The sequence below is a fragment of the Loxodonta africana genome, chromosome 12 (assembly GCF_030014295.1).
Source record: "Loxodonta africana isolate mLoxAfr1 chromosome 12, mLoxAfr1.hap2, whole genome shotgun sequence".
Lineage (NCBI taxonomy): Eukaryota > Metazoa > Chordata > Mammalia > Proboscidea > Elephantidae > Loxodonta > Loxodonta africana.
This window is the reverse complement of record NC_087353.1, coordinates 44,593,130-44,618,950: the sequence shown is the minus strand read 5'-3', so window position 1 is coordinate 44,618,950 and position 25,821 is coordinate 44,593,130. Positions and strand designations below refer to the sequence as shown.

General features: G+C 42.4%; 1 protein-coding gene across 1 annotated transcript in view; it reads left to right on the top strand.

Annotated features, from left to right (window-relative positions):
- Nucleotides 1-25,821, top strand: part of ALK (ALK receptor tyrosine kinase) — a 1,052,109-nt gene that overhangs the window by 773,708 nt on the left and 252,580 nt on the right. The window contains exon 5 of the mRNA XM_064295177.1: nucleotides 7,910-8,037. Within this exon, the coding sequence (XP_064151247.1) occupies nucleotides 7,910-8,037 (128 nt within the window). The remainder of the gene's footprint in view (nucleotides 1-7,909; nucleotides 8,038-25,821) is intronic.

The window sequence follows — 25,821 nt, the reverse complement described above, 5'->3', positions numbered from 1 at the left end:
CACCTTCTTTCAAGTCATTCTTTATAATGGCATCAGCCACCCTAAGTTTAGGAAAGAAGAGTAGCAGTAACATAACAGTATTAACTAAACACTTATTGAGTTTCAGTTCTTCTAAGTGCTTTTCAGATCTTAATTCCTGTGATCAACACAAAACCTCTATAAAGTTCTATATAATCCCTACTTCTTAATGACAAAACTTGGGCACAGAGAGATTAGGTTAGGTAGCTGGCTCGAGATCCCACAGTCAATAAGAGACAGAATGGGATTAGAACTCAGATAGGCTGGCTCTAAGGTTTGTGCTCTTCAGCCTTGTGTTTTTCTCAAAGGAAGGAAGAAAGGAAAGGAGGGAGGCAGGAAAGAAGAAAAGAGGGGGGAGGTGTAGAGACAGGGAGGCAGGAAGGAAGGAAGAAAAACGGAGAGGAAAATTAGAAGAAGCTAAAGAGAGGCCAGGAAAAGGAGCCCAAGAACGTTCATTTTTCTTTGCTCAAAGGCCTGAGAGAAGAATTAGGGGAAAGCGGTTTGGGAGCACCATCTCAGCCTCTGCCCTGGGAAAGCCAGGCCATCTTCCAGATCCCTGTCACTCTTACCGCATCTTTGATGAAAACCAGAACAGCTTTCAGTGCTAAGGCATCAGCCTAGTCACCCAGTGGCCCCAGCCAGCCCCTCCCTGTTGCAGCACCCCCTTTGCTCCTGTGGCTCCCCAGAGGCCACCCCAACCTCAGGGCAGCCTTTCTTCACCATGGAACAGTGGAAGTCAGATCCTGAATCAGCCTGAAACCTTGCTTCTGTCCAAATCTGAGCCTCTCCAGAGCACATTCATTTGACTTCTGGGAAACCGTGAAGGCCAACAGAATAACAAAGCCAAGGCTACTTGGATAAAAGACCCCATGCTACATACCAAGTGTTATTATTATTACAGAAAACTAACAAGCAGCATAGGACTTCACACTAAAATTCACTTTGATCAGGCATTTTTTTCCCTACTATCTCCCATAAAAATTCTCTCAATGCAGACTGATTTAATGGACATGATAAAAAAAAAAAAAAATAGTGCTGAATGCTTTATATTTGCTGCAGAATTACTACAAGTATATTTTAATAAAACCTTGAAGTTATGTGTGTTTTTCTTCCTTCAGGATAAGATTAAGGAGAGAGGTGCAATTGGTTTTTTCCCGTGTTGATCTGATGAGCTTCCCACAACCTCAGTTCCTTGTCTCTAACAAATCTTCACACCTTCACACCCATGTCCAAACACTAGTCAAGAGAGCATCTTAGCAAAGAGCCACGTGGAAGAATGTCAACACATGGTCTGAACTTGACAAGGTTACGCTTGGTGGTCCATGACAGGGACTGGGCTGGTTGCCTAATTTATGGGGTTTCCATCATCTTCAACCTAACTTGTGAGTTTGGCTGTCCCAGCAAGGGGGTTAGTCATCACCGAAATGATTTGCTTCTGATGACCAGTACTAAACATGAAGATGGCCACATCTTATAGCTTCAGGTCCCCAACCATGTTCACCATGGCCCGAATAACTCTCTGGGAGGAGAGGGTAGGGGAGCTGAGCCTCAGGAAGAAATGGTTGCTATCCACAAGGAGCTTAAAAGGACGGTATAAGATGGTGACCATAAAGACTTTGGACCTACAGTGGCCTGGGTTTAAAACTCAGCTACAAGTCGGGCATTTAGTAGATCTTCAACAAGTGTCAACTGTCACTGTTGATTGTATAGTTAGTACTGTCACTACAATTGGTGTTGCTGCTGTTGTTAATACCCATATTGGTTTGGTTCAAGCCTGACCTGCACTGCAGAGAATATTCATGCATCAGATGGGATTTATTCTAGTTGAACACTCAGGATCCCCCCATGTCTCAGTTACTATCATTCTCTGATTTCTTCTTTGGGATTTGGGTACATGCACAAGGGCTAATTTCATGACAGATTCCCATCTCCCTGGCCCCTTAAGCAGAGCATTTGGGGGAAATGGGGGACAAGAGCTACATGATAAATGATATGGTAATGCTACTTCCTTCACTCAACCCCCAAACTTCCCCAGTTCTAGGATCCTCCTAACAGAGAAGGCATCATTATCACTTGAATGAATGACAGCTAACCCTAATGAATCAAGATGAACTTTTCAGATGAATTCAGCTCCATTGCAACATAAACATTGGCCCCAAGAATGTCAGAATCTTGTCTGATTTAACAGAAATCTGTTCATCCATTTGTTCTCTCACTCAACAAATACTTGTTGATCTTTTACAATGTATCAGGCACTGGAGATGCAATGATGAATAAACCACTGCCATGGCTTCAAAGGGTGAGGAGGTGAGGCACAGGGCCTCCTTGCTGCAGAAGCCAACAAATAGCATTTTGACTTCTGGCAGACTGGACGCCTGTCCCCTGAATACACGCTGTTCGTGTGGCCTCCGCTCGTGAGCTTATGCCAGCCTCTGTCTTTGGATTGTTCCTTTCCAATTCCTGTTCCCTCTTCATAACCCATCCTCAAATCTTACCTCTCCCAGTCACCCAGCCTGAGACATCATTTTGCTCTGTGATTCCATAGCACATAATGCCTGTACCACTCACTTAGCTCTGTGCACCGCCATTTGGTATACACTTTGGTGCATACTTTTAATCTTCCTGACTCATCTATAAATTTCTTGAGGTCAAAGCTAAATCTCAAACCCTTGGTATCCCCACTAAGGGTTTAGGATTTAGTATCTAATACCTCATATAGTGTTCAATACTGCACCAGTAAATAGCTGAGAAATGGAATTCAGCTCAACAAATTCTAACTGAGAACTAGACACAAGGCATCTCTGTGTGTGCTATAGGAAGATATAACTGTGTCTTGGTCATCTAGTGCTACCATAACAGAAATACCGTAAGTGGATGGCTTTAAGAAAGAGAAATTTATTTTCTCACAGGCTTGTAGGTTACAAGTCCAAATTCAGGGCGTCGGCTCCAGGGAAAGGCTTTCTCTCTCTGTCAGCTCTGGAGGAAGGTCCTTATCCTCAATCTTTCCCTGGCCGAGGAGCTTCTCAGGCACAGGGACCCCAGGTCCAAAGGATGTGCTCTGCTCCTAGTGCTGTTTTCTTGGTGGTATGAGGTCCCCAACTCTCTGCTTGTTTCCCTTTCATGTCCTGAGAGATAGAAGGTGGTGCAGGCCACACCCCAGGGAAAATCCCTTTACATTGGATCAGAGAGGTGACCTGAGTAAGCCTGGTGTTACAATCCCACCCTAATCCTCTTAACATAAAATTACAGTCACAAAATGGAGGACAACCACACAATACTGGGAATCATTGCCTAACCAAGTTGATACACACATTTTGGAGGGGGGGGGATATAATTCAATCCATGACAACAGAAAACATGAGCTTTTGCTCTAAGTGAGATGGGGGCCTTTGGAGGGTTTTGAGCAGAATGTTGATCTTCTGTCATAGTCCAGTCCTAATATATCTAGGCATGTCCCAGCATAATTTCTTGGGGTTGTACTTATCACAGGTAGATTCATTTAACTAAGAAATTCTTTGGCTTAAACTAATAAGGTGGCTGCTGTTCATAAATTTTAAATGCTTTTCCTGCTGTCTTTACTCGCATTCCGCCCTTAAATCTCTTAAATGAGTGGATATGCAGATATTTACATGGACCAGTACCATTCCTTGAAGAAAACTGTGGGCTTCTGTAAGAGTAGCTCCCACTTCTTGAGTCCTACTGTGAGCCAAGCATTGTGTAAATTACTTCACATACGTCATAAACCCTCATAACAATCCATTGAGCTAGGTGGAAACTGCTGCTCAGAGAACTTAAATCATTTAACTAGTAGAGAGAATGGAATCTAGACCTCACTATATTGCTGCAGCTAAAACAATCTCAGAAAGACATCCCATTGACTAGCTTGTAGGGCCTGAAGACTCACTTCTGTGAGCAAGCCCTACATCAACATTACGCCTGCTTGGAATGTCACAGAGCAGCAAAATGGTCCAGGTTTCTCTGTCTTGTCAACTGCCATTCCTTGACCTCACGTGCTGTCAAAAAGTGCTCCTTCATTCTGTGTTTAAAATAAGTTGGTGCCTTCACCCTCCCCTGAGTCACGGCTGCCAACCCCTCAATCTCATCGGCAGCTTGCCTCACATTGGACGTGCTAGACAGTTTCCTCTAAACGTGTAGAGACTTACCTGGTATGGAGCGGTGGGAGCCTCTGAGATTCTTCTTGTTTCCATGTCGGAGCTTCTTAGGAGTTTTCGTGAGTTTTCTGACAATGTGTTTGTCATTCAGTGTTTGGCTGGAGTGTCTAACCTCAAAACCCAGACTGATGAGCCCTCTACCCACTGCCGTCTAGTCAATTCCGACTCGTAGCGACCCTATAGGACCCCTCTAGCAATGTTGAATAGGCTCATCCTTCTCTATCTCTGTGATTTTAGTGGTATGAAATGCAACGGAGTATACAGACTGGGCCATAGGTTTAGGATGCATTGTCTCTTGTTCTGGCAACCTGGAAGCACTAGCATACTTGATTTTAATCTCAAGTCTCCAGGTAACCAAATGTGTGACCTTGGGCAAGCCTCTCCATTTCCCTGAGCCTCTTTACAGAAATAAATCAATGATTCTGTGACTAAGCACCGTCCTATAACTGATCATCCTTCTGTGGGGATATGATCATCTCGATTTCCGCTTTCAGGGCTTTCATAAATGTTTTGTCTATAGGCCTACAATCTGCTGGAGAAGTATAGGCATGAGATTAATAAGGGACTTTAAAGCTTTTAATTTAAAACCCATGTTTCGCTGATGATGAAGCTAAAACTCAAGGAGCTACAAGGACTTGTCGAAGCCCATACAACCTGTACGTGGCAAATCCAGGACAAGAGTCCAGGACTCTCAGCTTCCAGTTCAGCGGCCTTTCTACATATTACTTCTAGCCTTCGGAAATAGGCTGAAATATTCAGCAATCAACATTCCTGATATTTTTTGGTGAACTCCAACTTATTAGTTACGATGTGGCCATTCAACAAAAATGTGTTGTCAGTTTTTCTCAGAAAATCCATGCAAAGTTGGGGATACTTTCTTGGTGGAGAATCCAATTCATCAGAAAACATCCAAAACTTCAGGCCTTCAGAGCAAAGAGTCTTGTTCAAAGTCATCATGCAAATTGAGGGGCAGAGCCAGACTTGGAACTGGTGAGCTCTAGGGAGACAGGTGGAAGATAATGGATGGTGACAGGCTGTCCTTACAGTCCTTCCAGCTTCCTAATGTCCAGATGGATTCCACACACTGTCAGTTTCATTGATTGAGGTACCAATGCTAAGATGGTCACAAATTCCCAGCACATGGACACGGCTGCACAGCTACACGTCAGTTTTGCAAGCAAAAGTAGAGCTGCCACCAGGCAAACCAAAGAGAACAGGATCGTAGTGACCACAAAGAAAATGGAGGCAGAAGAGAAGAGAGCTTGGGTTTGTTTTTCACTGGATTTTTGGTTGTCTCTTAAACACATCTGACCCTAGGTATAAGCTTGCCCTTTAGAATCGCAGCTTCCCTGGATATAAAATATCTGCTTGGCAACTGCTCTGAAAGTTATTAAAGTTGTAGCAGTAAACTGTGGGAGGCCAGAGAATTCTGGACAAAAGTTATTGCATCAGTAACTCAGAAACTAATTCCTAAAACTCTTGACACATTTATCCAGAGGGCTAGCGCCAATACAGAAATGGAAATCATTGTCAAGGGCCACTGTGTACCTGGAATTAAAATCCATCATTCTCTGGAGCAGAGAGCTATGATTTTGGCAGAATATGAATATGACTTTTGCCACCAACTTTCCTCAAAAACAGGGTCCTTTATTTTTCAGAACAGGAAAAATTCTGCTCTTTGTTTTTTGGGTTTTTTTGTTTGTTTTTTCCTTAAGAGTCCCTCGTTTCCATTATCTTTTCAGATATTTCTTTGACAGTCCCACATTTAAACTGAAAGACCTCCTTTTCCTTATTCAATTACCCTGGTTTTGTTTGGATAGAAATCCTGCTGGGTACAGTAACAGAGAATGAATTTTACAGTAGCAATAATTCCTTCTACAGCATCTATTGTGGGGAAACTTAATACACTTTTATTAAATGGCTGAGGGGTTGGCTCCCGTGATCTGAATTAACTACAGAAGAGCATAGACAGGAAACAAGCTTCCTCCATCATTCAACGGACTCCCACTGTGTGGGCAGCAATGTGCCAGGGACCATAGATCCAAAGTTGCCATCAAGGAGCACCCCAATGAAAGGTAGCATTGATGGCCTTAGGCAATTCCTTCATCACAAAGAGCAAAGACAGAAGGAAGGATGGGACCCAGTGTTAGAAAACAAATGAGAAATGGGCCCTTTGACTCACTGCTAGTGGGTTGACAATATACCTTAGAGCTTTAAATGCACGCTTACTCTGACTTAGGTTCTAGATTTTGTTCTAAGGCAGTATCCAGATGAGTACACAGAGCTAGCCTCCAAGCATGATCATGATAGAGAAAAATCAGAAGCAATGCATAAATCATTAAAAACGCGGCCATTGAAATGATAATGTAATCTATGGTCATCATCTCATGACCTACCAGTGAGTGGCAAAGTGCAGCTACAGAGCAGCATAAAGATAGCGTGGTCTCATTTATGTAAAACTGTAGCTGAAGACATGTTCACCGAGACGTTAAGCATGGTTATCTTTGAGTAATGGTCTCCTTGGTAACTTTTTCCTTTCTTCTACCTACACTTCTGAATTTTTTGATTTTTCATTTTTCTTTTTTTTTTTTTTTAAGTGAGTATCACTTTACACTTGCTGGGGGAGAAACTTACATTTTTAAAAAAGAAAGCCATTATTTCCTAAATTTTTGTCCACCTGCACTGCCATACCTAAGCCCAATGTAGTGGTAAGAAAATATGAAACATTGTGATAGATTCGTGGATATACACCCATGTCAAAACTCATGAAATTATACACTTCAATTTATAAGATTGTACATATATTTGTAATGCATGCCATTTATTGTGTGTCAATTATACCTCAATAAAATTTGTTTTCTAAAAAGGAAAGAAAACATGAAACAGTCCAAGTAATTTCCATTCTCCACACAAAATTGTTAAAACTAAATAAAATAAATAAAACCTGAATCAGTGTTGGAAAGTTAAGTATGATGTTCCAGTCAGTGACAGGAGGCTATTCCAAGAGGTTAATAGCATGAGCAATGTGTAAAAATGTTCATTTAGTGTATTCTTGGTTCTCTGATGGTGTCAGTGTCCTCGATTATGGAAGAGTGCAGGGCTAACCATTTGACCTGCTTCCATCTTCTTCTCTTTGCACTTTTTGCAGAGTCTACGTCAATCTTAGTTACCTTTTACCCAAAAATACATGCTTTGGTGCACTTTAATTTTCCTGAAGTAAATAAGTGGTCCTTGCTAGCTTCCCTTAAGTAACTAGAAAGCAAATCTGAGGGTTCTGAGATTTTGGAATCAGATAAAATTCTGAAAACCAACCATTCCTTCCAGAGATAATTATGAAAGGACTGATAAATGTTTTTGAAGACTTTTCCTTGTCTCTGCAGCCAGGTTTTCTCAGGTATATACTCTTTCCCTGTAAAACTAGCTACTGAAACATTCTAGATTTGCAACTGCCTTAAAAAGAATATGACCAAAGCCATGTCAGTGGCTAGAGTTGGTTTGAGAATTGGGTCTCTGAGTTAGCTGGGCAAGAAGGAAATCCAAATGTTTGCATATTGGGGTCAGGGTCACTGTCCTCAGAGACAACTAAGGTTTTATCTCTTGGTGTCCATGAAGAAGGTAAGCCCTGAAGTCACTGAAGGGGCATGACCCTCTCGTAGGTTAGGCCTGCTTCTCATCACTGTTTTTCTATGCTCTTCCCTTCTGCTTTTCAATGCAATCAGTTGGACAGTGCTGCAGGGACGAATTGGGCGCCCAGAGAACCCGTTCCGAGTGGCCCTGGAATACATCTCAAGTGGAAACCGAAGCCTATCAGCAGTGGACTTCTTTGCCCTGAAGAACTGCAGCGAAGGTATCTGAATCTGGCTTCCCCCTCCACTCCTTGGTCACATGTTGTCTTAGGTGTGCCAATAACTTGAAGACATATTTAGCTGAGAGTGTGCATGCTTTTATAGAAAAGTCTACAGTGCTTCTGGGGTGGTTCTGAATATTACCAACTGTGCCATAGCCCGGATAATCAAATTTCAAAGATTGAGTATAAAATTATAACTGCTGAACTTAAAACTTCATCAGATAGAATCTGGTCTCTGTTAGATGACATGTTAGCTAACTTCCCTGTCTGCCAAGTGCCTTCATTATACAATATATTTTTTAACTTTTAATTATGGAAATGTTTAAACATACATAAAGTAAACAGAATAGTGTAATTAACCCACATTATAACCACATCCAGTTTCAACAATTATCAATATTTTGCCATTTTTGTTTCATCTATATTTCCATCCATTCTTCATCTCACCCCTGACTTGATAATTATAATGATTATAATTTTACATTTCTTTTTCTGAGGTAAACAACTAAGATATTTTTAAAAGATTTGACTTCAGCTTTTATTGAGAGACAACATGGGAAATGGTTATATGTGAACTTTTCAGGGTATTTTGTAAAAACCGTTAGGACATGGTCGACTGTAGCACTGAATAAGTCCCATATTGGTAATTCCTGCCAGGATTTAGCATCAAGAGAGGCATGAGTCTCCTAAAGAATAATTTATTAATTTTTTTTCTATTGACATTTGCTGACAAAAGCTCTGAACTAAACGCAATACTCAATCATAATAATTATATTTGTAAAAGTTTTTGATGGAAACCCTGGTGGCGTAGTGGTTAAGTGCTGTGGCTGCAAACCAAAGGGTCGGCAGTTCAAATCTGCCAGGTGCTTCTTGGAAACTCTATGGGGCAGCTCTAGTCTGTCCTATAGGGTCGCTATGAGTCGGAATCGACTCGACGGCACTAGGTTTCTAGGTAAGTTTTTGATAAGCTTATTTGCTCCTTCTCTTTACAGAGTTTTTGATCCTCTGTTTTTATTTTCAAGACCATATTTTAAAGTATCTTTCATTAGATATTGTCTCAAATCTGTTCGGTCCAAACAATAGTTGCCATCGAGTCAACTCCAACTCTGGTGACCTCATGTGTGTCAGAGTAGAACTGTGCTCCACAGAATTTTCATTGGCTGATTTTTCAGAATTAAATCGCCAGGACTTTCTTCCAAGGGGCCTCTAAGTGGACTCAAACCTCCAATCTTTCAGTTACCTGCCAAAAACTTGTTTTTGCCACCCATGAACTGCTCTGTTTGGTAGGTAGGTTGAAATAGATGATAAATACATATGTATATGAGTTTGATCTTTTCTTGATTCTTCAAAAGGTCTAGGGTTATCATTATAACACACTTTACTGTTTCCCAGATGTAGAGGGAGTAGGAGATGGGCTTGAATTACAGGAATCCTTGGGCAAGCGTCAGAAGTTGTGTTCATTACTCCATCCCTGCTGTTTTCCTTCTGTGCCTGGCTCTGCCCACAGGTTTACTGGGGAGGGAGTTCTCACCTGTGCCACCGAACCTATGGCCTGAGAGGCCCAAGGATGGAGTGTGGATAAGACGGAGCCTGTGGCATTCCAGATCTAAATTCTCAATTTGGACTATTCATGGACAACTGTAAAAGCCCATAACCCACAGTCATCTCTTGCTTATGTAGGCCCAGGTTTGAGTCTTGTGCCTCTAGGTGTGGTATATGAAAGGACTCACTTAAGTAGGGAGCCCCACTGATCACCCAGCTCCTTATGCTGCCATGGTTCTTCATTCAATACTGGCCTTGCAAGAACTTTCACAAAGCATTGCTTTGTTTTTAAATCAATCTTGTTTATGTGTGGGAAAAAGAAAAATCACCATAATGTGACGGATTGAATGTCAGTTCAAGTTGAAAAGGTGGTTAACCTGTGATGTAACGTAATGCATAAGAAACATGTGGTTTGGGAGCAAGCCAGGAGCTTGTACAAATGTTTCTGCACTCATGAACTTGGGGATTTGTAAACGTCTCTGGCTATCATCAATCCTTGCAGATGTCAAGGGTATATGTACAGTCCAAAAGAAGCCATCTGTTGAAATGAACCAGTTAACAGGAATGTGACAGGGAGAAGGTGTCAGTTCCCAGAACTGGTCTAATCTCATTTGAGCAACATCGGGAGAGAAGGGAATAAGAGGCTACAAAACTCCCTGTATGAGGTCCAGCACAAATACTCTTGCAAAAATTTCACATCCTGCAAACTTTTTTGCACCTTTGAACTAAGGATCTCACCAGTTGTGTGGATGTTTTCTCCCTTACCCTTGCAACTCCCTCTCACCTGCAAAAGTCTTACTCCATAGCTTGTGCTGCCGTTCCAGCGAGTCTGTTGCAAAGTTTTAAAGACCTGTTCTTTGCCTGCTTCTCTACCCTTTTGAAACCAACAGAGTTGACCTCCCTGAACTTTCTTGAATGATCCAAAAGATGTTTCTGCCGACCAGAACAAATGAGGGCAGATTTTTCATAAGTAGATCCCTGGGCCTTTCTTCCGATGTGCCTCTGGGTGGAGTCAAACCTCCAATCTCTTAGTTAGCAGCTGAATGTGATAACTCTTTGCACCGCCCAGGGACTCCCAGTTAGGGGAAGGTAGAACCCAACTCAATCCCAAACAGATCTGACCACAAAGCCAGTGTCTCTTTCTACTGCACTCTATCACCACTGTGGAATGGTAGAGGCTAAGGTTTCTTAATTAGTGGGAACCTTGGAATTATCTGGCTCTTTCTATTCCTCTTATCCCTACATCCAAAAGGCCAGAGCCCTGAGCTCTAGACTTGATTCTGCTTTGAGTTCTGTTGGTCTTGCTGTCTAAATACTACTGATGCTGCCTCTTGAATATACCCTTCTGACGTCATTTCCTCAGCATGTGCCTTGTCCAGCCTCTTAAGTCAAACTTGGGCTTTGGTAGCAGCAGCCAGCTGGTCTCCATGATACCTTTACTCATTCTTCACACATTGCCAGACAAATCTCCCTGATAGTCCTTTTCCTTGTGGCACTTCCATGAAATGTCATTAACTTATTACCTACCACATCAGAAAGCAATGAAATATGAGGTCTAAACTGGACCACCTCACTTATTCCCTAGTGCCAGGAGAGCAATGGGCTGGGATCCCACAGCTGGCTTGTGGTAGAGCTGTGGGACTAACCCCCAAGAGCATCTTTACTTCTGGCTTGCTAGTTTTTCTACTACCTAGCTCTGCCTGGAAAGCCCCTGATTTCCACCTCTGCCTGATTTTCAAGATTCTTTGTCCCCACCGTACCTGTCCAACATTATACCTTCTGTTCTCCCTCATCTACCTGCTCTTTAGTCAGACTCATTTTCTGTTGCCACACTTGTCCTAGGCCCTCCATTTTGAGGACTGAATCATTTTTTAAGATCCATCTTGAGGCCCAGCCCCTCCAAAACATCATTCCCACTACATAAATTCTGCTCTGAAGCCTTTGTTCTCTGGGTCTAAAAGTAATAGCTGTTTTATAATTATTTCCCAGTTAATCATTTTGGGACCCTAGCTTATACTTTGGGGCCTTGTCTTGTATTTCTTTTATTTCTCCAGGCAGCAGTTAACAGGGTACTAAACACATAGTAAACACCACATAAATACTGTTGACTGATTGGTTAATCAATCATCTGATAAATGCTGCTCCTGCTTTTATAGCTTCGGGCTATTACCCTACCACTTCCAAAGGAAACCAGCAGTGAATGGAAACTGCTTGGAAGGGGGTTTTCCAAATGATCTTGAAAGAGCGGATTGTATATTCCACACAGAAGGGGTATCAACTCCCAGGGAACCCTTAGCACATTCACAAAACCCTTTCTTCAGCAGACAGCCCAGAGCAGTGGGATTATGCGGGGCACTCATCAGGACCCCTCAGGGTCAGAGGAGCCTACAGAAAAGCAGAGGTCAGAATTGGTGGGACTCACCAGTTGCCGTGGAGTAGGTTGACGCACTGTTACCCCAAGTGCATCAGAGTAGAACTGGGCTCCATAGGATTTTTAATGGCTGATTTCTCAGAAGTAGATTACCAGGCCTTTCTTCCAAGGCTTCTCTGGGTGGACTCATATCTCCAAATTTTCAGTTAGCAGCTGACCGTGTTAACTGTTTGTACCCCCCAAAGACTCCTGGGTGGAACTAGCTTCTTAACGCATGTCCCAAAAGAGTTGGAGATGCATGGGTATCTTAATCTCTGAAGGCCTAAAATAAGGGTGTTGAGCTAGATCCATGGTCTTCAAACATTTTTTACAAAATCTTATGTAGAAGGTTAATATATAAAATCACATAAGCAGAGTTGCCCTTGGAAGGTGAACTCATCTGTTCCACGGTCCTTGACAACCTCCCCCCCAACCCTGCTGGGCCTGCATGAAATACAATTTGAGAACCCCTGGATAGTCTGATTTCCAAGGCTCCTATTAACTCCAGCTCTTTTCAGCCTATGATTTTGTATTTACTTTAAATCTGAAAGCCGTAAATAGTTATATTAAGCATGCCTTCTGTAAAAGATTAAGACTAAGCAAAAGGCTAATATGGGTCATTTTCACAGAGCAAGTTCTCCTGGTGGATACCAACTTTGAGAAGCAAGGTATGGAGCTAGTATGAATGTTTCCAATAAAAAATGTGTGGCATCTACAGCTTGGCCCCCTCTCTGCTCCTCAGATGATGACAGGCAGTAGAGATGTCCTCCGCAAGCCAAGAAGCCCAAGAGGAAATGAAAGAAGCTGAACAAACGAATTCTAATCTTTGGCTGATTACTCAGAACCAATCAGCCTCTGGAGTAGGCTCTACAATTGAGCTTTGCAAAATGAGGAATTATCCCCTGGGCTTCTGGCAGCCTGGCCCAAACTGGGCATTTTCTTTTCCAACAGCAAGCAACACCCCAGCAGGATCCTCCATGCGTGCTTGTAAAGTGGAGATTACGTGGCACTCAGTCTTGCAGCTGCTGTCTGAATACTATCTTTACGTAGCTGACTCATCCATCCATGCGCCCACCCTCTCATTCAGCAGGCATTTACTGAGCAAATACTAAGCTGAACACATAGTGACATTGATATAAAATTGTTGTTTTTGTCTAAGGACTAAGTTTTGGTGTGGTAGCTTTAAGATCTCTGTTCTATTTTGCACAGAAACTCCTCCCCAAAAGGCGTCATTGATGTTATACTTAATGCTCACTTGAGGAATTAAACAGGTGCTCTATTTGCAGCGATGCCTTCCTCCAAACTAGTTCCAGTGCTCCTTTCTCAGGGAGACCACAGAGTGAACACTCAACCAGCAACCAGAAAACCTGGTCCCAAGCCTCCTTTACATCACTAATTTGCCACAGACTGACTCTTTGGATCGGATGCGACATGAAAAGTCTCCCTGGAATTGGTACACGAGGGTCAAATGAGAAACTGGTTGTGGAGATGTGTTATAAATTACGCCGTGAGCTACCTTACCTCTCTGGGCCTTACCTTGCCTGAAGCCTTCAAAAATGAAGTTACTCTTTTGTAGCTGCTCATAGCTTCTCTTGGAAACTACCCTTCGCAGAAACAAATTGACTCTAAACTTCTTTTACAAAGCTTTTGACGTTAATGATGACCAAATGCCAAGTGGGTGGTGAGAGGCAGCACTGCCAGTCTGAGCCCAGCACCAAAGGGGCCACCACCTGGGTTGGTCCTCCCATGGGCTGAATCAGTTACAGAGTGGTGGGGTAATTACCTGGAAGTGAAGTCCAAGGAGAAATCACAGTCACAGCCTCAGAATCTGTCCTCCCTTAGTTTTTATTGTGCTTAACTCCCATTGGAAGGTGAACCCCATTTTCAAAACACTCTCCTTAAAATGTTAACTGTTTCTAAAACCTCCACCCTGAATTTATCTGTGGACTGTACTGTTTAAAAGGTTAACATCAGAATTACGATCTTATCTGGCCTCTGAGATCTAGTAGCATTTCTCCAAACACATCTAGCCATTTGAGCTTTTGTTCCAGCTTTGCCCTCTATAGACTGCTCTCCCCCTCTCTGACTCAAATACCATCTTTTCCAAGAAGCCTCTCTGCTCAGAATTATGTTTCCTTATATTTCTATCTTAGAACAGCCTACTTCTTTTCAGAGTTATTTATGTGACTCACTCAATAGATGTTAAGTCCCTAGAATCAAAAATGATGTCTTTTTAAATCTCTGTACCCCAATTAGCAACAAAAAGTGCTTTTTTTCATGGTAAACACTCAGGAGAAGTTTGTTTATTCCAGTGTAAAGGACTGTGGGATTTGAAATGAGACTGAATCAGTGTGGAGTGCTAGCTCCATCACTTGCCTTCTTTGTGATCTTGGAAGTTTCTTACATCTATGGGTTTTGGTTTTCTCATCAGTAAATGGGGCTAAGAATACCTACATACATTACGGGTTTGTTGGGTAATTATAACTGGGAAACACTGGTGGTGTAGTGGTTAAGAGCTATGGCTGCTAACCATAAAGGTTGGCAGTTCGAATCCACCAGACTTTCCTTGAAAACCCTATGGAGCAGTTCTACTCTGTCCTTTAGGGTTGGCAACGGGTTTAGGTTTGGTTTCTATTATTCCATGTAGAGTTCCTAGCACAGTGCCTGGCACAATAAATATCTCCCGCTCCTCAATCCCTCCCACACCCCTTGACTGAGTTCAATCTCCCCACCTTGGAGCCAAAACTGAATGATCCTGCACAACTGTCCCAGGGTATATTTGCAGCTTCACATCCACCTTTCTCTCTCCACCTGTGCCTTATCCCGTGCTTTGGGCAGAAGGAAAGGTCGCCTCGTTCCAGGAGGAGCTGTGTCCAGATCTGCTTTCTGATTTCGTGAGCAGCTGCTTCTCTTTCCCCCACGATCTATGCTTTCACTTCGGATAAAGTCATTTTCTACCTCTGTGACTTGGAAGTACTTTGTGCCATGCAGAAGAGTAGGACTGTTTAATCAGGTGGGGATGGTGGGAGACCAGAATTCAGTCCGAAAGTCTTTTGACATGCTTAGCACACTGCCTACCACAGACAGACTGAGACATGGAGTCTAAAACGGCCAGGCCCCCAGCGCGTAGAGCCAGGATGAGACTGTGCAGCCCGTCCATTCCCAACTGGTGCAGAGCTGCTGTTGGCAGAGGCTTTCTTACTTGGGAAATGCTTATTCACAATTACTAAAAAAAAAAACACTAGTAAAGCTAATTAAAAATGCTCCACAAAGAGCTTAGGAGCAATAAAGATTGTGTAGGGGACTACTTTAAATATTCAACCATTGAAATTTGCCTGGAAATGGGGGAGGACACAAAGGTTTTTAAATATAAATAAGTAAGGAATGAGCATGCTGAGGTCATTGCACTCCCTGAAGAAAATTATTTTCAAATTATAACTACATAAAAAAAAAAATAATAGAACAGATTAATCACACTAAAATAATTGGTCTGTTTTAAAAGTAATTTGGAGCAATATTCAATCATTGACATCAATGTCTACTAGTAATGAATTTTTCTGTCACTAATGTAGTTACTGTGTTAATGGCACTTAATGGTGTTGTTACTGCTTATAAATATTTTATAATTTTTAATTAATTAAAACGTTCAAGAAATTTTCAGAAGTATTAATTAGTTTTAAATCATTCTAAAATGAGAAGAAACAGCTGCAAACATCCATTAGTAATTGGAACATGGAATGTACATATTATGAATCTGGGAAAACTGGAAGTTGTCAAAACTTAAACGGAACACTTGAAGACAGATATTCTAGGCATTAATGAGCTGAAATGGACTGGTATGGGCCATTTTGAACCAGACGATCACGTGGTCTACTCTACCAGGAATGACAAATTGAAGAGGAACAGGGTCACATTCATCGTCAAAAAGAATGTTTCAAGGCCTACCCTGAAGTACAATGCTGTCAGTGATAGGATAATATTCATAAGCCTAAAAGGAAGACGAGTTAATATGACTATTATTCAGATTTATGCACCAACCACTAATGCCAAAGATGAAGAAATTGAAGAATTTTGCCAACTTCTGCAGTCTGAAATTGATCAAACATTGAGATGAAATCAAGATGCATTGATAACTACTGGTGATGGGAATGCAAAAGTTGGAAACAAAGAAGAAGGATCTGTAGCTGGAAAATAATGTGACCTTGGTAATAGAAATGACTCTGGAGATCACAGGATAGAATTTTGCAAGACCAGTGACATATCCATTGCAAATACCATTTTTTGACAACGTAAATGATGGCTATGCATGCGGACCTCACCAGACGGAATACACAGGAATCAAATCGACTACATCTGTGGAAAGAGTTGGTGGAAAACCTCGATATCATCAGTCTGAACAAGGCCAGGGGCCGACTGCAAAATACACCATCAATTGCTCATATGCAAATTCAAGTTGAAGTTGAAGAAAATTTTTAAAAAGGCCACGAGAGCCAAAGTAGAACCTTGAATATATCCCACCTGATTTTAGAGACCATCTGAAGAATAGATTTGACACACTGAATACTAACGACTGAAAACCAGACAAGTTGCAGAATGCCAGCAAGGACATCACACATGAAAAAAGCAAAACGTCATTAAAAAGACAAGAAAGAAAGAAAAGACCAGAACTGATATCATAAGAGGCTTTGAAACTTGCTCTTGAATGTAAGTAGCTAAAGCAAATGGAGGAAATGGTGAAGTAATGGAGCTGAACAGAATATTTCAAAGGGCAGCTCAAGAGTACAAAGTGAAGTATTATAATGAAATGTGCAAAGATCTGGATTTAGAAATCCAAAAGGCAAGAACACGTCCAACATTTCTCAAACTGAAAGAACTAAAAAAAAAATTCAAGCCTTGACTTGCAATATTGAAGGATTCTATGGGCAGAAACTTGAATGACACAGGAAGCATCAAAAGAAGATAGAAGGAATACAGAGTCACTGTACCAAAAACAATTGGTCTACATTCAAACATTTCAGTAGGTAGCATAAGATCAAGAACTGAGGGTATTTATGGAAGAAGTCTAAGCTGCACTGAAGGCACTCCAGGAAGTGAAAGAACACTAATTGAGATGTTTCTACAAACAGATGTAATGCTGGAAGCACCCACTTATCTATGCCAAGAAATTTGGAAGACAGCTACCTGGCCAACCTACTGGAAGAGATCCATATCTGCACCTATTTTAAAGAAAGGTGATCCAACAGAACGCAGAAATTAACAATTCATTAATATCACACACAAGTAATATTTTGCTGAAGATAATTCAGAAACAATTGCAGCATTATATGAACAGGAAACTTCCAGAAATTCAAGCCGAATTCAGAAGAGGGCATGAAAAGAGGGATATCAATGTTGATGTCGGACGCATAATGGCTGAAAGCAGAGAATACCAGAAAGATGTTTGCCTGTGTTTAATTGACTATGCAATGGCTTTCCACTGTGTGGATCATAATAAATTATGGATAACATTGTAGAGAATGGGAATTCTAGAACACTTAGTTGTGCTCATAAAGATCTTTACATAGAACGAGAGGCAGCCGTTTCAACAGAGCAAGGGGAAACTGCATGGTGTATGCTGAACAAATAATCCAAGAAGCTGGGCTATATGAAGGAGAATGCAGCATCAGGATTTGCAGGAAGGCTTATTAACAACCTGTGATATGCAGATGACACAACCTTGCTTACTGAAAGTAAAGAAAACTTGAAGCACTTACTAATGAAGGTTAAAGGCCACAGCCTCCAGTATGAATTAGACCTCAACATAAAGGTGTGGATTAGACCTCAACATAAAGAAAACAGAAATCCTCACAACTGGACCAATAAACAACATTGTGATAAACAGAGAAAAGATTGAAGTTGTAAAGGATTTCATTTCATTTGGATCCACAATCAACGTCCATGGAAGTAGCAGTCAAGAAACCGAACAATGTGTTATACTGGGCAAATCAGCTGCAAAGACTTCTTTAAAGTGTTAAAAAGTAAAGACGTCCCTTTGAGGGCTAAGGTAGGCCTAACTCAAGCCATGGTATTTTCAATCACCTCATATGCATGTGAAAGCTGGACAATGAATAAGGAAGACTGGAGAACTGATACATTTGAATTATGATGTTGGCAAGGAATATTGAGTATACCATGAACTGCCAGAAGAATGACTGAATTCATCTTGGAAGAAGTACAGCCAGAATTCTCCTTAGAAGGAAGGTTGGAGAAACTTTTTCTTATATACTTTGAACATGTTATCAAGAGGGACCAGTCCCTCGAGAAAGACACTATGCTTGCTAAAGTAGAGGGCTAGAAAAAAAGAGGAAGACTCTCAATGAGATGGATTGACACAGTGGCTGCAACAATGGGCTCAAATATTGTGAGGATGGCACAGGGCTAGGCAGTGTTTCATTCTGCTGTACATAGGGTGGCTATGAGTTGGAACCAACTCGATGACACCTAACACAATAACAATTCAATTGCCACTCTGCCAAGGTAATTTAAAAAATCATTGTTTTGGGTAATGGGAGTCTCTTTGAATGTGAAGGATTAACCCCCAGTTATTAATGAGACTGGTGTGCCAGCTAGTAATTAACTGGGGGCTTGGGGAAGCTGTGTATCCTCTTTAGATGTCCTAGGCCCCTCCATAGCTATTCCTTAAACTCTGTGGCTTTGAGGCACATAAGGTGGACCCAGACAAATTAATTTCAGAGATATAAGAGAAATGTCAGTTTAGACACTGGTTTCAATCCACCAGCTCTCTCACACCCTCTTCATCTCCCTGAGACACCAGCACAGCTAACAACAGAATCTATAATTCCACCCATACCTCTGTTTCTTTCATTCTCCAATAGAGACCATAGTGAGTAAAATGGGCAAAATGATGCAACAGAAAGAAAAGCCAGTAACACACCAGCATGGGCAGGTGAACGAAGATAGGATGAAGAGTAAGAAAACCACGGATTTGAATCCTAACGGAATCATTGGGGTGCAATGTGTCCAGTACGTCTTTCAGTACCAGACACTATGTGTGTGAAAGGAAGATAATGATATCTATCCCAGGGTGGATGTGAAGATTTAACAAGATACTTTACACCCCACCTGACACAACACCTGGGACCTAGTGAAAAATCAGTGTTAGTTCCTATTCTTCCTTAAGTCCAATAACCTCATCATGGTATTGTTGACTCAGTTGCCTGGGCAGTTCTTCATTAACCCATGGTTCAAACAGTTGATCTGGACCATCTAGCAAAATGGGCCCAACAGTGAACTAGTGAACTAGTCCAACTAGTCCAACTCAGGATGGTCAGGTGGCTCGGTTCTCAGTATCTTGACCATAGATCTGAGACCAGGCTCTCTTTACTGCTTCTGGGTAAATGGGGCGGGGCGGGGATTCAGCATGTGGGCTGTGCTTCTCACACTTGGATGCTTGCACCTGCAGGATAGTAGTGGTGTGCAAACCCACAGAATCAACGTGGAATGTCTTCCCAGAGCTCCAATTTGACCAAAAGAATGGGGCGAAGGGACATTTTTATATTAAAACTAGCACAGCTATATATTGGGTTCAAATGCAAATTTTAAGATAAAACATGAGATTTAGAAGACCTAGGTGATTTTTTAGGTGATATAGGTGACTTCACTCTTCTCTGCCATTTGGGGCACGTCAGAGAGGAAATTGGTGAAACACCACTCCAGGGGACAGAGGGACAGGGGCAAGGGAAAGTGGTATAACCAGGCCTGCAATCACCAGCTGGAGAGTTGCAGACAGAGGGGATCCTCTAAATACAAGCCATTGATGGACAGGTTAGGGGAAAGTATGTTGAGGTGACAACCAGAGGCTAGCAGGCTAGCAGTGAGGCCCTAACCTCCCAAGCCAGGCAGAAAAAGACTCAGTTCCTAAAATTGAGGTACCAGGTTAGAGCCAGACTAACCAAATATTATATTTAAAAGTCCCCTGTGTATTGGCCTGGAGTCTTTGGATGGTGCAAATGGTTAACACCTTTGGCTGCTAACCAAAAGGTTAGAAGTTCATGTCCACCCCTGGGCACCTCAGAAGAAAAGCCTGGTGACCTACTTCTGAAAAATCAGCCTTTGAAAACCCTATGCAGCACAGTTCTACTCTAACAAACGTGGGGTCACCATGAGTTGAAGTCAACTCAATGGCAGCTCAGTTTTTTATTCATTTGTTTAATTTGAAGATCCTGGAGGAGCCGGTTGCACTACCACCTGGTTCCATTCCAATCTTTTGGTCATACTGGAGCTCTGGGAAGACATTCCACGTTACTTCTGTGGGTTTGTACACCACAACGTATCCTGCGGTACAAGCATCAAAGTGTGAGAAGCACAGCCCACATGCTGAATACCAGCCCTCCCCATCTGTCCAGAGCCAAATGGCAGGAAAGGGAGCCTGGTCTCAGATCTATGGTGAAGACACTGAGAGCTGATCCACCTGCCCCTCCTCCAGGGGGGGCCTTTTATACTTCATCGATGCCCTGAGTTGGACTTGTTTGCTGTTGGGCCCAGGAATCTTGACCAGGAGTTGTGAGAACCCAAATGCCAAAGTCATCCAGAGGCAGAGGAGCGAGGGAGCCTTATGCTCACTGATTGACATAGAGTGGATATACAAGAAAGTGTGCCACTGAGATTTGATGATGTTTTACTTTACACTCACAGTTATTTTGAAGTTTTGGCATTCTCTGTCTTCAAGTTATGCGGAGAACACGATTTTTATAGAACTTTATTTTTCCCTTCTTACTGTTGTAATTTGTTTGGTAGGAAACACTAGGAGACAGGTTGTTGAGCGGCTGCCCAGAAGGCACCTCAATGCACAACTTGCAAGCCACAAGGCTGGACACTCTCTGAGGCCCTTTCTTCCCTCAGCTCCAACACTCTCAGATGCTATCAGCATTTTGGGTGGATGTAAGGTCTTTTAGCTCTTGCTGCTTCTGCTTCTTCATTTAGCTTTTAGCCAGCATTTTGTGTCTATAAAATGCTTAACAAACATTGACTAATTACCCCTCATTAATCATTCATGCAACTGATAGACCAGAGTCGGATTGTTTTTTCTCCAGAACTTGAGTTCAATATCCTGTTTGGATCTCAAAGCAGTTGCATGGGGGTAGTGGGGCCATCACGGCAGCACCAGGATCATCCCAAGCTTCCTGGGGGAGTGGGCTGGAAGAGATGGGCATGGGCTCTGTAAGGCTACAACCCTCTAGGATGCCCTTCTGCACTCATTAACAGGAAGGCTGAGCCAAATATCTGGCCAATGGCAGCTGAGAGACAATAAGTTTTAATTAGTGACCTTTTCCTGGAAATTCACATGGACGTAATAAGGCAGTTGTCTCAAAAGGCCTAGAGAGGTTGAGTATCTCAACTTCCTTTTGCTTTTATAAAACTGTCCATTTAATCATTTGTGAAATTTAAATACAATGGCAACACTGGCTCTGCAAAGGGGCTTAGGTGAGCTCCCCAGTCTATAGGGCAGTTCGAGTCTAGGGTCTGAAGGGTGGCCTGTCTTCCTCCAACCTCAGGAAAGGCTATGTATAGGCCTGGGGTTCAGGAACATACACTGGGGCAGGAGCTGCTGTGTGGCCAGGAATAGCAGCAGAATTTTCCCCTGGAGAGGGTCAGTTCAGTCTCAGGGAGGGCTGGTCAGGGAGCAAGCCCCTTTCACCCCACTCCCCAGAGGAAAGGAAGGCCCTGAGTGGCCCAAGGTTTCTGTCCTGTGGATGTGGGCTTACGGACATGCAAAGCTGGGATGAGAGATTTCTAGAATGACATTTGAGGAGTAGAACAGAAAGCAGGGAGAGATAGTTTCTGTTTTCCTTTGCATTTCACTATCTCGAGATCTATGTCTTTCTCTCTAGTTAGTGCACGGACAGAAACACTCTTGCTGGTTTACACACACACTCTCTTGCTCTCTAATATATCCAACACGCATGCATGTACACTAACGTATAAGGGCTGCCCTCCTATCCATTCTCTGCCACTCTCCCCTGGACATGGCCTTTCCCCCCATTTCTTTCTCTCCATTCTTCTATTTATGGCTATACATAATGCCAAAGCATCTACTCAATTCAGAGCCCTATCACTTGTCTACTCTGTGCAATAATAAATAAAAAAATGCAGACAGGTCATTTCCCTTCTTGGCTTTTTGTTCTGACATCTCGAGGACAGGCCCTCCCTACATCTCCCCACCCTCAGCCCTCTCGCTTTGTGTATCTCTCAGACTCTGGGTGTCTTTCTCTTTTTGCTTCATTCTTGCTTCTCAAAATTCTTCCTTTTGTCTTGGCCCGTGAGATGAAGAAAACTGGACCACCTCAATTCTCAAAGAAGCCTGCCCCATTCTTACTTCTGACGGGGGCCTGAGGCTCTGTATCTGCAGACAAGGCAGCTGAAGTGGTCAGATTGTCTGTACCGAGGTCCAGCTCCAGGGTACGCACAGATGGAATCTTCTCTTTTCTTTCTGACTTTAAGCATGGGTTCTCTCCCTTTTCCCTTTTTATTTTCTATTTCTCTCCCTTTCTTTTCATGTACTTCTCGTTCCCTCTTTAGAAGACCTCACACACACACATACACACACAAACAGGGAGAGGTTTTGTGGGACATTTGGATATGGTGATCCTAAAGACACAGGACCACAGGGGCAAGGCCACAGCTTTTAGTTGGAGAGGGAGGTCTTACCTAAGGTTGAGGTCTTTCCTGGTGCAGGTCACATAGGAAAGGCAAGGATCTAGGCAGGTAAGGGGGTGTAATATTTTGCTCTTGGGGAGTGGTCAAGGAGTTAAATTAGGGTGAGCTCTTAGGTAATGGGATCTGAGAGTACATTCACTATGTGGCAAAAGACTAGAAGCTAGTGAGGAGGGGCTTGGGAATACTCTTCTAAAGTCAGCAAAGCACAGCGTCTAAACTCATGATGAGCACTGGAGTATTTCACCTTGTCTTTTCCTAGCCTTGAATAAAGTCATGTTGAACACTCCAGCTTATCTTGGTTGTAATCCCAGAGTTTTGTCTGGGCTTTGGCCAGGGTTTTAAAGGGTTTAAACATCTCCTGAGACCAGATTTATGATGGCAGTAGTGATCTATAGAATTCTCCAAGGGAATGGTGAATCTCCAAAAAAGAAGGAGGAGGGAGAAAAAGGCTATGAGGTCTAGCCAATCGTCCCCTATCACCACCCCCTCCCCCACACACACACCAAGTTCTTCTTCTGTACCAAACATGGAGGTTCTGAGCTTGCCTGCAAGGTTGGTGGAATTTCCTTACCTGATATCTGTTTGGATGTACAAACTGGGCTCTCCATTTTCCCACCACCTTTGCAGAGCATCTCCTAGTATAATGGATTCCAAAACAGGAATCCATGCTTCCAGAACCAAGATAGAAGATTTTATTTAAGAACCCAAATTCTTTAGAATTTTTTATTGTATTTGCATTTCCATGTTATTATGTTATCTGGTGCAATTTCATCAGAAGTCCACTGACATATTACTTACCACCATCTCTCATCTTTGGTTTTTGCTTTTCTGAGCTAAAAAATAGAAAGAAGTCACACAGCCCCCATTTGGTGGGTTCTTTTGTCAGGTGTAGAATTCCTTCCACTGTGTGTCACCCCCTCCTCCCCAACCTCTTTGTTCCAGCACACAGGCAATCCTATTAGGTGTGATATGAATAGTAGCCAAGTGCTCTGTTTACAAAGCTCTAGCAAGCTTAAGCAAGGTTTCAGGTTACCCAGGATGGATCATCCAAGTGCCAAAGCCTTGTTGACTTTTGCTCCTATTATTTTCGCCTCCTGCTAAATTGTGAACCTCCACTTCATCTCTGCATCCCTAGCACTTGGCTTAAAGCCTGGCACGCAATAGGGGCTCTGTGGATGTTTTGCGAAATATTGAATGACTGAATGAACAAATGAGTAAAAAGGGGGTGACATAGAAAAGTACTTATGATGCAAAGTAGAATGGAAAGTTGAGATAAGTAGCTAGAAAATGTAAATAAAGCAAAATATCTGTATTTCAGATATCAATCCTTTTACATGGGTATTCTATTTTGTAAGGATTTTAAAAGAAAACTATGTCCTGTAACATGAGCTTAAATCCCAGATTTTATCCTCCAATAATGATAATAATTGCAAGAAAACACCACCTAGTACACACCATCTAGAAATTCCTTCCCCAGTGCCCAAGCACCTCCAGGACTGCCCAGAGAAGTGATTAGTGATGTACACAACCTTATGTGATTTACTGAAAGTGGGACTTTGCAAATGCTCTGAAGATGTTACAACTGAATAGAACAGCAAATGTATTCCTCGCCTTCTGGGTCTTCAGTTGACTACACAGTTCTTCACTGTTGAAAATCACAATATTCATATATTTAGCATTTGCAAAAGGTCTAAAGGATATATATATATATAGTCTTCCATCCTCCTTCATTTGGCAGATTAGCAGGCTGAAGCCCAAAGAAGTTAAAATTCTTTAACTACCATGTGACCAGGTCATGACAGGTCTTTTACCTCCTACTCTTCCTTGACTTCTCCCTGCTACTTTTCAACCTTGGGAAGATCAGAAAGTGGTTTTAAAATCCATATGTTTCTGTTCCCCATTACTCTGGGAGCCTCATCTTCCAACTCAGAGCCTGGCCCAGGCTGGATGCTCAGTCAACGGTCTTCAATGGAAATGAAAGGAATACACAGCAACATGGCATCCTGATGAAGTACTAAGTGGATGACAAGCATACGAGAACCTTATATTTCAGCTTATATTTTCAGAAAGCAGACCAGTCCAAGCTCATCTCAGAGAAAGGCCATGCTTAAGAAAAAAAATTGGTGAGAGGAAGAAAACCAGGCTAATTGAGATATAAGAGAATCAGCCAACTAGAATACATTCTAAACATTATCTGGCAGATGTAATTTTACAGTTTAAATGCAAAAATTTTAAATTAAACTACTTAGCTCTCAAACTCCATGTCCATTGATGGCAAACAGCTTAGTTTACTCTAACTTACAGTAAACATTGACACATGGGAATTTTCTCAATCTCTTTTGGATAGATAATCAGGTAATTCAGAATGCTCCCCTTTTTTATTCTCCTTTTCATTCTTCTGGGGCATGAGGAAAAACACGAAGGCTGTGTATCACTCTGGTAATGGAAGAGTCATCCACTCTGGCCTCCACTAAGAGATTCACTCTGTGTGGTCTTTGGTCATCAGAACTCAGCCTGTGAATGTGAATGAAGGGGTCCTCTGCCTGCAGGTCATCAGGTCCACAAGAATCATGCTGACTCCATCCTCAAGGCCCTACATGCCTGTCTACACCCTCAGCTGCCTCTGTAGCACACTGAGACTCAATGTTCTCCCATGCTGCGCTGGGGTTCAGGCCACTCTCTACTGAGAACCTCCCTGCTACCCCACTCGACTCTGTTGACTCTCTCCTGACTCTCCTGAAGTAGCCCAGAGCTAAATCAGGGCATACATGTCTTCTTGCTCAGAAGTCCCCTCAACCTTTCTCTTCATTCTCTCCTTCCCATGCCGCCATCAACTAAGTGCCAGGTAGGGAATACACAGGACTTGCTGCCCTAGTAGGGCTACTCTCTTTCCTTTCCTAATTGTCTCTCTGCTTCCAGTCTATGGAGTCTATTCCACACCATTGGACATTCTGCCTTGCTCTGTGGTTTTTAGTAATAGGTCTATATTTGAGGGCTTGTCAATTCTTGGTTCCAGATATTCAAGTCTCAGCTTTTTGGACTCAAAGATCTTGTTCTCTCTCAAAAAGTCTAGATTTTATTGCTGAAAATCTATATTCTTAATGGTATCGGCCATC